This window comes from Dama dama, chromosome 10 (assembly GCF_033118175.1).
Source record: "Dama dama isolate Ldn47 chromosome 10, ASM3311817v1, whole genome shotgun sequence".
NCBI classification, from domain to species: Eukaryota; Metazoa; Chordata; class Mammalia; order Artiodactyla; family Cervidae; genus Dama; species Dama dama.
In genome coordinates this window covers 15,419,766-15,432,973 of record NC_083690.1, presented here as the reverse complement: position 1 = coordinate 15,432,973, position 13,208 = coordinate 15,419,766, and the positions used below count along the sequence as shown (strand labels likewise).

General features: G+C 44.5%; 2 protein-coding genes across 5 annotated transcripts in view; one reads left to right on the top strand and one right to left on the bottom strand.

The window, feature by feature from the left end:
• NDE1 (nudE neurodevelopment protein 1) overlaps positions 1-244 on the bottom strand; it is a 34,753-nt gene extending 34,509 nt beyond the window's left edge. For both annotated transcript variants that reach the window (XM_061152898.1, XM_061152899.1), the window contains exon 1: positions 163-244. The gene's annotated coding sequence lies outside the window, so the exon portion shown is untranslated. The remainder of the gene's footprint in view (positions 1-162) is intronic.
• A 5,005-nt stretch (positions 245-5,249) lies between these two features.
• The window catches only part of MARF1 (meiosis regulator and mRNA stability factor 1), a 39,116-nt gene continuing 31,157 nt past the window's right edge, over positions 5,250-13,208 (top strand). For 2 of the 3 annotated variants that reach the window (XM_061152893.1, XM_061152892.1), the window contains exons 1-3: positions 5,250-5,366; positions 9,689-9,890; positions 11,882-12,565. In XM_061152893.1, coding sequence (XP_061008876.1) covers positions 9,747-9,890; positions 11,882-12,565 — 828 coding nt within the window. In that variant the 5' untranslated portion in view covers positions 5,250-5,366; positions 9,689-9,746. The remainder of the gene's footprint in view (positions 5,367-9,688; positions 9,891-11,881; positions 12,566-13,208) is intronic. The other variant, XM_061152894.1, reaches the window with a different exon arrangement.

The following is a 13,208-nucleotide window of genomic DNA, read 5'->3' as shown; positions in this document are numbered from 1 at the left end:
CGCGCCAAGTTCCCTGCACGGCGGCGGCCGGGGGTCCCGAGAGAGCGGCGGGCGCCGGGCGGGGAGAAGAGTTTCCCCGCGGCCGTGGCGATGATGAGGACGGCGGCGGCGGCGGCAGCCTCCGAGCAACCCCTACCCCAGGGGCCGCAGCTCCGCACTTACCGGCTCCGGCTCTGCGGACCAGCGGCGGCGGCGGCGGCGGCGGCAGCGAGAGGCGGTGCAGCCCCCGGCCTCTGGCCGCCGCCCCCGCCCCCGCGTCCGCGGCCGGCGTCATCCATTGGCTGCCGCGCCCCGGGACCGCGTCCGCCGCGGCCAATCAGCGCCGAGCAGCGCCTTTTGGAAACTTTTTTCCCCAGGTCCCGGGCGCGGCGCGGCCACGCGGCGGCCCGAGGCGGGCTGGCGGGAGGGGTTCTGGGAGGCTCCGGCTGCTGGGCAGGGTTCTGGCCGGGCTTGGAGGCTGCGGGCTGCTCCCTAGACTCCGGGGGAACGGGCTTGGACTTGAGGGCCATTTCAAGAAAATATGACTCGCTGCCCTTGACCCCGATTGCATTTTTCTGTTCTTGGATTTCCCCGAAAGCAGATAGAAGAACAAAGATCTACGTCCGCTTAGAGTAAGCAATGTCCCAGGTCCTTCCCAGAACTTTACAACCAATATAAAAGTTTCGACATCATTATCTTCTTCAAAGGCAGCAAAGCTCCTTTATAGGAGTTTGTTTTGGGGCCTGGCCTTGAATCCTAGCTCTGCCCCTTAGTAGCTGTATGATCTTGAGCAAGTTCAGTCAGTTCGGTCGCTCAGTCATGATGGATTCTTTGCGACCCCATGGACTACAACACGCCAGGCCTCCCGTCCATCACCAACTCCGGAGTTTATTTACTCAAACTCGTGTCCATTTAGTGGGTGATGCCATCCAACCATCTCATCCTCTGTCGTCCCCTTCTCCTCCTGCCTTCGGTCTTTTCCAGCATCAGGGTCTTTTCCAATGAGTCAATTCTTCACATCAGGTGGCCAAAGTATTGAAGCTTCAGCATCAGTCCTTCCAGTGAATCTTCAGAACTGATTTCCTTTAGGATTGACTGATTTGGTTAGGGCAAGTTAACTCTGTAATTTACTTTCCTCATCTATAAAATGGAATTCGTGATAGGATTCTACCCCTAGGATTATGCAGAGATGAAATGAGTTCACTTAGCATTTGTAAAACGTTTAGGACTGCCTCAGCGCATAGTTAAGTATAATCTATGCAGGAGTAGAAGGGGGCAACAGAGGATGAGATGGTTGGATAGCACTATCAACTCGATGGACATGAGGTTGAGCAAACTCTGGGAGATAGTGAAGGACAGGGAAGTCTGGCATTCTGCAGTACACAGGGTGGCAAATAGTCAGACACAACTGAGCAACTGAACAACAAAAAATGTAGGTAGTGATCATGATTGTTTTTACTGGTCCCTGGTAGCTCAGTAAAGAATCTGTCTGCAATGCAGGACACCCAGGTTGGATTCCTGGGTGGGGAAGATCCCTTGGAGAAGGAAATGGCAACCTGCTCCAGTACTCTTGCCTGGGAAATCCAATGGGCAGAGAAGCCTGATGGGCTACAGTCCATGGGGTGGCAAGCGACAGACACCACTTTGTGACTAAACCACCACCGTCTGTGTCAGGCATAATACTAATTTCTTGATATGGGTTTCACAGCAGTCCTACTTGTTCACCAAGTAGGTTTATAAATTTTTACTGAGCACTCACTTATAGCACAGTAAGTGTCAGACAAGACACCTGTTTTCAAAGGGCTTGTAGTATTAAGAAGGGACACTAAATCAGCAAACAGAAAATGTGAAATAATTTCAGATGCTAATTAGTGCTATGAAAAAAAAAAAAATTAGTGCTATGACTAAAGCAAGGTCATGTAATAGAAAGGGGCTGGGAGAGGTTCCTTCAGATAGAATGCCAGGGAAGGCCACTATACCAGGTTACAATGGAGCTGAGACCCAGATGATGAGAACCACAGGAAAGAACCTATATTGTCTTCATTTTAAAGGTGAGAAAGCAAAGGTGTAGGAAGTTTAAATGCATTGTCCAAGGTCTCAACAATAACAAATAGTCAATAACAAATCAGGCTGTAAAGCTGGGTATGTTTGACTCCTAACCAGTGTTCTTTGTCACGATACTGGAGGCAGAGAGATCTTGGCTACTTTGAGGCCTCCAACCAGACATGGAATCCCTCCTGTATCCCTGCCATGGTTAAGAATGGCCTTGAATTCCTCTTTGTTGTTGTTAAGTCACTCAGTCATTTCCACTTCTTTAGCGACCCCATGGGCTGTAGCCCACCAAGCTCCTTTGTCCATGGGATTCTCCAGGCAAGAATACTGGAGATATATATATCTCCAGTATATATAGGTTGCCTTTTCCTTCTCCAAGGGGTCTTCCAGACCCAGGGATGGATCCTGTGTCTTGGGGTTTCCTGCACTGCAGGCAGATTCTTTTACCTCTGAGGCACCGGGAAAACCCTAATTCTTCTTTGACTCCTTGCTAGTTCCTGAAAGCAGCTCAGAGACACAAAAGGGATCTACCACCTACATCAACAGGGTTAAGAAAGGTATTAAAATGTCTTTTAGGAAACATCCATCCTGACCCCAGATGCTAATAAATGATTTGCATCCTCTTGTCACTTTTGCTCTGTCCTTTCCAGAACCTCACCATTCTGTGAGGTTTCTGGGAGAGAATAATCACCACCACCCCCACCACCCCCCCAACTAGTTAACATAAACTGAAACACGCGTTGATGAGCTTATCAGTACTGACTAAATGACATTATCGTTTAAACTACTTGGTTTTCAATTTTCTTCATTTTTCCATTAAAAATAAAAGGAAAAAGACATTGAAGTGATTATCATTAAACTTCTCTCAGGAATATGTTTAGGTAAATGGGTAAAACCTTGAAAAAAATGAAAGGGAAATTTTGGTATACTTAAAAACTTTGTTCTCTTTGTTCAATTTGTTTTCCTTGGAGCATTCAGACATTACTGAGCAGAAAGCTGGGTTTCTCTTGCTTAAATCCTTCCATCATAATTTATCATTTCAAAACACTAACCATAACATAGAAGTAGCTGGAGGAGAAACGCCTTTTGTGGCAGCTAGATTAATTTAGGAGCTGGATTGAATGTAACAGCCATTGAAGTTGCACAAAAGTAAATCTTAGTCTTGGTTTCATAAACATGAAGATTATAATATGGACAGGGCAGGTAACTGAGAGGTACTCTTACTTTCTGTTCAAAGAGTTTGCCCATCAAAGAAATAGATTCACAGAGGCTGTGCTCGAGAAAACATATCTTAAGAAAAATGTTAAAAAAACAAACACACACCCTTTCACAAGCATCAAATTACATGTTGATGCATAATTGTGTTTCCAAGGGTGAGTGTAGTTTAGGCTAGTTTTCTATAGGAAATAATAAAGAGTTATGTCTTTAAAAACTATTTGTAATTCAAACTTTTCATTAGCCTTCCATTTAGTATGATTGGTTTGTTTTTATTTACTGTATTTTATTTACCTGTTAACACCAGGCACAGCTCTGGCAATGTCAGACATGTGTCTGCTCTTTATTTTACGGCTAAACCTTTTTTTAAAGCTATTAAAAATTTCACATTTGGCTTCCTTTTATATTTTTAGTTAATACTATCTGTATTCAGAGATACTCCCTAGAAAGAACAGAAAGGAAGGAAAAAAATACCTCTTTGAGAAGCGAATTTTTTGATACTCTGAAAAAAACGCTAGAAACAGGGTTGCTTTTCATCAGTCCTAATTCCCACTTGGAGAATGCTCCCCACACACAGACACAATGAAGATTTACTCAGCAGTAATAAATACCTGAGCAGGCAGATGATGTGTGAACTTGTCATCCGCCCTCTGGAAAATGGACTACCAGTACAAAGGGTTCTTCAGCTACGTGTTTGATCTTGCCCTCCACAATGCCTGTCTACAAAAAAAAGAGTCTACAAGGATGTATTAGCTTCCCCTGAAATCTCCCCTATTTAATGTGGATTGCCTAATGAGGTTGCCTCACATTACATACTTCAGGGAGAAAAAAGTTCTCTTTTGGCCATTTTTAACCTACTGATCCTTTTGCAAGGTTAACCTGTTTCTTAGCAAACTTCAGACATGAACTTTTACGCTGCATTCGACTACTGCATCCTAAACTATGTCTAGATTTAAATATGTGCTTTGTTTTTCTCCTAATTTGCAACAGGAAATAGTGAACAGCTGACAGTTTCAGAAATGTCTGTTTTGCCTACGTAAAAATTTTTTTTATAATTTCAAATAAAAGTAAAGAATGTGCAGCAAAAAAACCCAAAACACCGCCGCCCCCCCCCCAAAAAAAACCCCCCGAACACGGCAAATCTAGCCACTAAAACATAAACTGTTCCTGGCTTCACAAGGCTTTTGCAGTTATAAGTCTTTTGCTCGCCCAACCGGTCCCTGGAAAAGTATTCATTTGTAACGAGCTTTGGACCAGAACTTTAAAAGAATCTTTTTTTTTTTTTTTTTACTTAAGTCACGAGGACCTCTTAATTGTTGGTGACACAATCCAGCCTAGTCTTCGTACAGGCTTTATTTTTGCCAGCCGTATCACAACTTCCCGAGGAGCCCTGCCGGCCCGAAGGACCTCGCGGGAAACCCAGTTGGCAGTTATTTTTATTTTTTTCCGCTCACCACTAGGTTGCACTAGATGAAGGACGCTATAACAAACAGGCGTCATTTAGTTTAGTTTTTCTTTTTTTAATAGGACCATCACGTGACAAGAGCGAGTAAGAGAAAAAATGCCAAGCGATCGGGTTTTTCTTCGAAATCCCTCTTAAATCGCCTTCCCTCAAAAGACCGAAAGAGCTGAATGGTATCAAATCCCGGTTGGCAGGTTTTTTCCCCGGGTTCCGCCTCACAAGCACCCTAATTCTCTTCTTTGAGGTTCCGTTCCACGCCACAACGATAAGCCAGGATCAAAGCCTCCATAAATTGGGGGTTTTCGCCAAAAAAGCCGAGGTAGCCCCCCGGGAAGGTCCCTATTTAGAGGTTTATCGGGAGGGGACTGAGCCTGACGAGGCTGCAGGGCCGCGAGGCCCCGCCCCCCCCGGGGTTCCCAGCACGCCCCGCGCGGCGAGGACACGGCGGCGGGGGCGGGGCGGAGGAAGGGGCGGAGCCATGGGGAAAGAAGGGCGTCGGTTTTGCGACAGGGGCGGTGCGGTGCGGAAGCGGAAGTGGAGGGTGCGCTTGGCGGCGGCGGCGGGAGCTGCGGAGTCGGGAATCAAAACAAAGGGCCTGGGGGGGCGGGGGGAAGGCGGCGGGGCCGGAATGTGAGCGGAGGTGGGGCCGGCGGCTGAGGTGAGTTTGCTGGCCACGCTGGGAACTTGTCCCCGACGCGCTTCATGCTCTGGGCACCAGGCTGGAACGGGGGAGTGTGTCCCCTCCTTCTCCTGCCTATTGCCAGCGGGGGTGGGGGAGGTTGGCTAGACTGAGGAGAAGCCATGGGACCCACCCGTCAGGCCCCCGCCGGAGGTTCGGGTTGCCTCCCTTTCTGGTCAGTTCACGGCTGTCATTGCAGCGTTGCTGTTACCCTTTGGGGGTGTTTGGCTCCCTGACTACACTTGTCTCATTTCTCTCTTGAGGGCCCTTCAGGTGTGGAGAGCAACCTTTCTAGAGGAGTGTGCACTGTTGGAAGTTTAAGAGAGGAAGAGACGGGCTAGTGTTTTTGCATCCACCTCTAACGTTTTGCCCCCTCCTCGGTCTATGAACACTCCCTAGAGTGCAGCCTTTGGCTTGACCTAGAGCCCTGAGTTGTCTTAGGGTTGAATCAGTCCCGCATATTGTATTGTGGCACTGTGACACACTTTTTAGTTTCTGTGGCACCTTTCTGATACTACCTAGAGCTTTCCAGTTACATCTTTTGCACTTTCCAACATCTGAGTATAAATATTCTGTTTTGCATACAGGGAAGTTGAGACCTAAATTATCGTCCTGGACCTTTATTAAACTCTTCATTTAAGAATTACTGATGTGTGCCAGACAGTGTCCTAGGTGCAGGAAATACAATAATGAATAAAAAACAACAACAACCCATGATCCATAAGTAAATACTATCCTGGAGTTTATATTTAAGTGAGGGAGACATAATAAAAGCAAGCAAATGAGATAATTTTAGAAAGAAGAGCTGTGAAAAGCAACAGAAAAACTCAGGCATGGGATGGGGTAGTACTGGGTGTTGAGGACTAGATCAGGTGTGAAGAGAAGGCCATTGCTAAGTTTTCTGCTTCGTTGGTGTCATTTAATCCTATGAAGGTGCTGTTGTTATTAGGCCTATTTTACACCTGGGACCTGAGATTCAGAGAACTTGTTGTGCGTTGTCCAGATCTGCACAGATGGGAAGCAACAGAATTGGGGATTAATATGAGGACAGTCTGACGTCAGAGTCTGCTATCAAGCACTATCTGAGTTGCTTGAAGACTAAGAGATAATGGCAGGAGTGAGACTTTGACTCAAATGACGAAACAGAAGTTGCTTTGACCACCAAGTCGCTGTGACTAAATTACTTATCATTCCCAGGAGCATTTAGGAAAATTTCTGGGTGCACATTTGTACTAATATATTTTACTTTCTTTTGCTTGTACTGGTACCTTGGTTGTGTGGGAAGAAGTGGATAAGCCTGGTTCTGTCCCTTTTCTATTAATAATTGTGTGATCTTGGGCAAATTCCAAAACTTCATTAAACCTCTCTCTGTTGTTGTTCAGACAGTAAGTTGTGTCTGACTCTTTTGTGACCCCATGGACAGTAGCCAGGCTTCTCTCTCCATGGTATTTCCCAGGCAGTAACACGGCAGTGGGTTGCCGTTTGCTTCTTCAGGGGATCTTCCTGACCCAGGTATCGAACCAGTGTCTCCTGCATAGGCATGCAGATTCTTTACCGCTGAGCCACCAGGGAAGCAAGCCTTTTTTTCCTCCTCATTAAAAAGGTGGCCGATTTCTCCCTTGACTTTCACACACATTTACTGTGGGGGAAAAAAGATGACATAAATGGATTGCATTTTCTTGTTTCCATCACTGTATCCCTTGTGCCAAGCACAAGCCTACTACTTAGCAGATACTAAGTAAATGTTTGCTGAATGAGGAAATAAATGATCTTAAAGAAAAATGCTTTAGTTAACTTCCTCTCAGAATTCGCCTTGAAGAAGCATGAGAGAGCATGTCGATGTTGTGTGTATCACGAATATCCCAAATTCTTAGGCTCTAGAGAGGAGATTGTTGGGGTATATGAGGTCTGTATTTGATAGAAAGGACAAGTACCATAGTTTATCACCATTGTTGCAGTAACTTCATTTCTGTCTCCAGATTAGCTCTGGGTTTTGTAGATGAATATCTGCTTTATTCATTCCCTCATTCAACAAATATTTACTTAGTATATACTATGTAGGAGGCTGTGCTTGGCACAGGCCGTTTGGTAATGAAGACAAACATGGTGGGGTCCTTTATCTGGTTTTGTTTTCTCCACAGTAATGCTGTGAGGTGGACAGGGGAGAAATTATGGCACATTTGACAGAGGAAGAAAATAAAACTTGAGAAGTTTTGTAGTTTCCACATAAGGGCCAAATTGTAAATATTTTTGGCTCTGTGGGCTGTGTAGTCTCTATTGCAGAGAATCAGTTCCACAGTTGTAGTGCAAACACAGCCATAGAACTTAAATAAACATGGCTGTGTCTCAAAAACTATTCATAGATGCCGAAATCTGAATTTCATATAACTTCATCACAAAATACAATTATTCTCTTGATTTTTCCCCAAGGATTGAAAAATGTGAAGTATATTCTTAGTTCGCAGGCCATTTAAATACAAGCAGTGGGCTGGTTTGGGCTATTAATTTTAGGCCATAGTTTGTCTCCCCCCGCTTTATGTGATCGGTTTTCCTATAGCTTAAACATAGTGCTAATATGGACATAGTGCTCATAATGACCACGGAAGTGACTTCTCTCCTCTCACCGTACTATGTAGATGTTTAAATCTCTTGATAAGAAAATCTTGTCAGAGAAAGAGCTAAAGGAAATTCTTTTCTATATGCCCAGAAATTTCTGAAAGATAATGACCTCAAAATGGCCATTGTCGGTAAGAGGAGGTGGTGGTTGGGGTTTGGTGACGAGGGCTTGGAGATGAGGTTCAGTCGTCCTTATCACTGGCAGGCTGCCTCCATGCCCAATGGCTGATATTGATTGCATCTGCTTTTATTGTACTGTTTCAAGATTTGTAGGGTGTTGCTGTGGAGTAGATAGAGCACATCTGGGACTTGAGATGTGTCTGCTGGATTTTTGGTGGCATAGCAGATTCTACTTTCATAATAAGCAAACTAAGAAGTTGGTTCGATTTGTTCTGTAGCCGAATCAAATTCAGAGTCCACAGAGGTCACTTAATTTGGACCGTCCATACTCAATATCAAAGACACAGTGAGATAAGTTGCTCTGAAATCAGTTTCACAATCTTACATAATTGAGAATGAGGACATGTAGTGGTTCTTTTATTCAAATTACGTGCTCTCTCCTGTTAACTTGTTTACTGTCCCAAGTAGAGTCTTTCGGGAGGGACAGTAAAGAAGATTTAAGAAATACTATATATAGTCTACTCGGTGCTGGAGGACCTTGGCTCCAGCTCAGTGAAGAGGAGGGAGTGTGCAGGTGTCCAGGATGCTGTGACCTCTCTCATGCATGGCCAGAAAGAGGGTCATCGAGAGTTCATTTTTGTTTGAAGAGCTAGGAAACATAAGGAATGGAAGATGATAAATCTTTTTTTAAGTCAAATTGGTATAGTTAGAATTCAAGTATAAATAGTCAACCAAGTTTACCAGTTTTAGTAAGCTGTAATACGCTTTGTTGCCAGATTTCCTGGTGGCTCAGACGGTAAAGCATCTGCCTGCCAATGTAGGAAACCCGGCTTCGATCCCTTGTCGGGAAGATCCCCTGGAGAAGTGTATGGCAGTCCACTCCAGCATTCTGGCCTGGAAAATCCCATGGACTGAGGAGTCTGGCAGGTTACAGTCCATAGGGTTGCACAGAGCCCACTGGACTGAGGGACTGACACTTTGACTTTTACAATATCCTTTGATAGCCATTCTACTTTTGTTCCTTAAGGTCTGACTTGTTGGGAGCCATTTCACCATCATTTTTTTTCTTAACTTGGAAGACAATTACATTTTTACTTTCCCACATCACTAATCATGGATATGAGTGGCTAAATCTTGTATCTCCATCAGGAAAGTGTAGCACTACTGAGTGGCTGTTACATCCTATGGAAGACTCGGTCTTTGGTCCCAGTGCTAAAAGCACCCAGATTTGGTTGCGTCAGCCCTGTTTGAAATGACCTGTGCCCCATAAATGTGCTTCCCTTGTGGCTCAGTAGTAAAGAATCCACCTGCAATGCAGGAGACACAGGTTCAATTCCTGGGTTAGAAAGATCCCCTGGAGAAGGAAAAGGCAACCCACCCCAGTATTCTTACCTAGGAAATCCCAGGAACAGAGGAGCCTGGTGGGCTACAGTCTGTGGGTTCGCAAAAGTGGGACACAACTTAGTGACTGAAAAGAAACAATGCACCGTAAATGTAGTCTCATATTTCAGTAGTAAAATCTGTACTTAGACAGATGAATAACGCTGAAACCTCATTCTTAACAGGGTGGAAGAATGAAAGAAAAGAAAGATGAAAGGATGTTGAACCACTCCGCATGGCTGTATGATGGAAGGAAACGGAGCTGAGAACCCCTGCAGTAGAACAATTGGATGGCTTCAACAAGATAATGATGCTAAGCCATGGCTTTGGAAATTCTCTAACTGCTTTTCTCGTCCTGAGCAAACGTTGCCACTTAGTCCCCAAACGGTAACTATGTGCAAGACTAAGGACATAGCAAATTTCTTGTGCAAATAGATGAGCAATCTGTTTGGTCTGGGGCAGTCTCTCGCCCTGGAGTCTGGGCTGAGTTTTCCCTTGTGTCCTGCTTGTATTACTTCTTATAGCACATTATTGTAATTCCTGACTCAGTGAGGGTACAAGTTTTTTAAATCTTGTACTAATGAGTAACATTAGATGCTTGAAAGGTGTGATGTTGAATTTTGGGAAAGATTTGTTTCTCATTAAAGTCACAGATTCCAAAGACAAAAATCCACATTTTAGAATAAAATGGGAGGAAAGTACAAAATAGATTTTATTTTACTGTAGCCTTCTGAATTTTGTGTCTTAAAATCACGGAAAGATTGTATGACCTTGTTGATGATCTTTTTCTGTTCAGGATTTCTCTTGAATATTTAAGTATATCTGGGACTTCCTTTTTTTGTCTTTTCATAATGATGTTGACTTTATCTGACTTCATTTACTGGATCATGTTATCACCTTTTTTTTTTCTCTTGTACTTGGGAATTAAATGAGACTTTACTATGAATTTATAATCAATTCCCTGTCATCTCCACGTTTTCATTACATAGCTGCCTTTGTTGCATGGCATCAGTAACTGGAGTTATTTCAGAAGAATTTTAGTTCAGGGACAGTGCATGGAGGGCTGGCAGCTTCAGGCAGGGGTCCAGGGTGGCAGATCTGGGGCCTAAAGGAGTCACTTGACCCAGAAGTGCACTGTCAACTTTCCAGATGCAGAGTATCGATTTTGTCACTGGCACCCAGAATTGAAGACATTCAGGAAGACAGACTCACAGTAACCCTGCCCCCGAGAGCCAGATCTAAATCCATCAGCATGCCAATGAGTTCATTTCCAGCCTGAATTGTAATTCCCACAAGGGTAGAATGCACTACTTTTTGACTGGTCAGACCATCGCTATTATCTCCCTTTTAGGGAAAATCTTAACTGAAAGTCCAAATTTCTCCCATATGAATATACTCTCCCAGGTGAGTGTAAAATCAGCAGAAGGAGTGAAATCATCGCAGCCAGATGGACCCTTCTGTGCTCTAAGGGATGAGTATGTCTCAGTCACTGTATCAGGGTGTCCTCTTCATCTTAATTGTGTCTGCACTCAGCCAATGAAAGCTGTTGATTGGTTGGACACCCCCTGCCCCACCCCGCTGCACTGCCTTTCAGTGGCCAGGTACTCTGCTGAGCACTTTAGGTGCACTGTTTCATTTTATCCTTCTCACAAATGTAGTAGGTACATTGTATTCCCAACTGAAGGATGATAGGATTGAAGCGTGGAGAGATGAGGTTAAGTCACTTACCCAAGGTCATCAAACTATTTAGTATCACATTCAAACCCAGGTCTCCAACACCAGGGCTATGCTATAATCTTAATAAATGGACCAGCCCCAAGTGTCTATGTTGGAGACATATGATGAAATATTTCTCTTATGTCTGTTTCCCAGGTGGTTTCCTTATTACTCGAGTTCTTTCCACTGGCTACAAAAGAGTTGTTGGTGTTATGGCTTTAGGTCATGATGTCCCTAAATTTTTAGTCTTTTCCTTAAAGCGCTTTGCTCATGAGCTGTCTTTAGTGAATACTGTTGTGACGGTGTTGTTTTTCATACCACCTGTTTTGTCTGCAGAAGACACTGAGAGGCAAGGGGAAGTTATCAAAGGGACGCCAGTGAGACACGGATGGTTAACCAGGCTTGTTAAATATGTGAACAGACCTCCTCCCCCAGTCACTTAAAATTCAGGAGGGACACAGTCTTAATTTTAGTTGTCTGTTTCAGTGTTCACCTCCCATTGAAGAACGCTCCTGGTTTTAGCTGCCATTCTGTTTGTGTGGTTATGATCGAGTGATGTAAATAAGGTTTGAGCAGTGTTCATTTTTAATGTAGTCAGTTGTGAGTAACCCCAAGTCACCAGCCTCATAAAATTAACTTGTGTTCTGGTTTTCTTTCCTCAGAAAGATTACATGGAGAACAAGAAAGTTGCTGTGGAACTAAAGGATGTACCATCTCCCCTTCATGCTGGCTCTAAACTTTTCCCAGCAGTCCCACTTCCAGATATCCACTCTCTTCAGCAACCTAAAGTACAGCTTTCAACTGTCCCCAAAGTAAGCTGCTGTGCCCATTGCACTAATGACCCTTCCACTTCGCCAGTGCGTTTTGGTGGTGGCAGTGGCGGAGGGACTGGTAGCTTGGTTCCCCCGGGCGCCCTGTTAGACTCGCAGAGCACCAGGACGATCACGTGTCAGGTAGGGTCAGGGCTTGCTTTCCAGTCTGCACCTCCACTGCAGAACGCCTCAGCTAGGAACACCTTGGCCGGCGTTGCAAGCGACTTTCCCAGCATGTGTCTAGAAAGTAACCTCTCCTCCTGCAAGCACCTGCCCTGTTGTGGGAAGCTGCACTTCCAGTCGTGCCATGGTAACGCGCACAAGCTGCATCAGTTTCCAGCTCTCCAGGGCTGTTCTTCCTCTGCGGGCTATTTCCCCTGTTCTGATTTCACAAGTGGGGCTCCCGGGCACTTGGAAGAACACATTTCACAGTCGGAGCTCACGCCTCACTTATGCACCAACTCTTTGCACCTAAATGTGGTACCTCCAGTTTGTTTAAAGGGCTCACTTTACTGCGAAGACTGTCTCAACAAGGTTTGTATCTTTTTATTTGTTATGTTGGGTGCAGCTAAGGTTTGAGGAATGACTTTTTAAAAATAAAATGACTTCATCTTTAAAAAAAAAAAATCTTGAAAAAAAAAAAACAAAAAACAATCTTGGTTTTGTGCGTGGGGTTGAAGACTCTTTCATGATGTGGCTTTCTCCCCATCAGCATAACTTCTTGTGGTTCAGAAAGAAAGCAAAGGGTACAGTGGGAGGGACTGTTCAGAAAAGTCTAGTGTAGTTATTCAGTTCATGCTTTTAGAGTCTCCTATAATAAATCTGTTTCCTACATGGGAGCCTAGCTTGGCAAAGACTCGCACTCTCTTGTTTTTAAAGGCTGGGGCACAACTGCAATTTCTTAAAACTAGTGCTCACCTGATACATGGACTCGTCCCTGTAATACAGATGGCTGCCTGTTGTCCTTTTGTAGTAATTGGGGGAGCTTGAAATTTGGCCTCCGTCACACTTGGGGCTCAAGTAAAGACTTTAACTTCCTTTTTTGTGAAGTATGTCTGAGGGTTTCTACTGTAACAGACACATACCCCAGAATGTAAAGGTCTAATTGTGTGAATATCTTCCCTGATCATTTCAGGCCACTTTGAAGTGAGTTTATGCTTTGGTAGTTCTGGGAAAG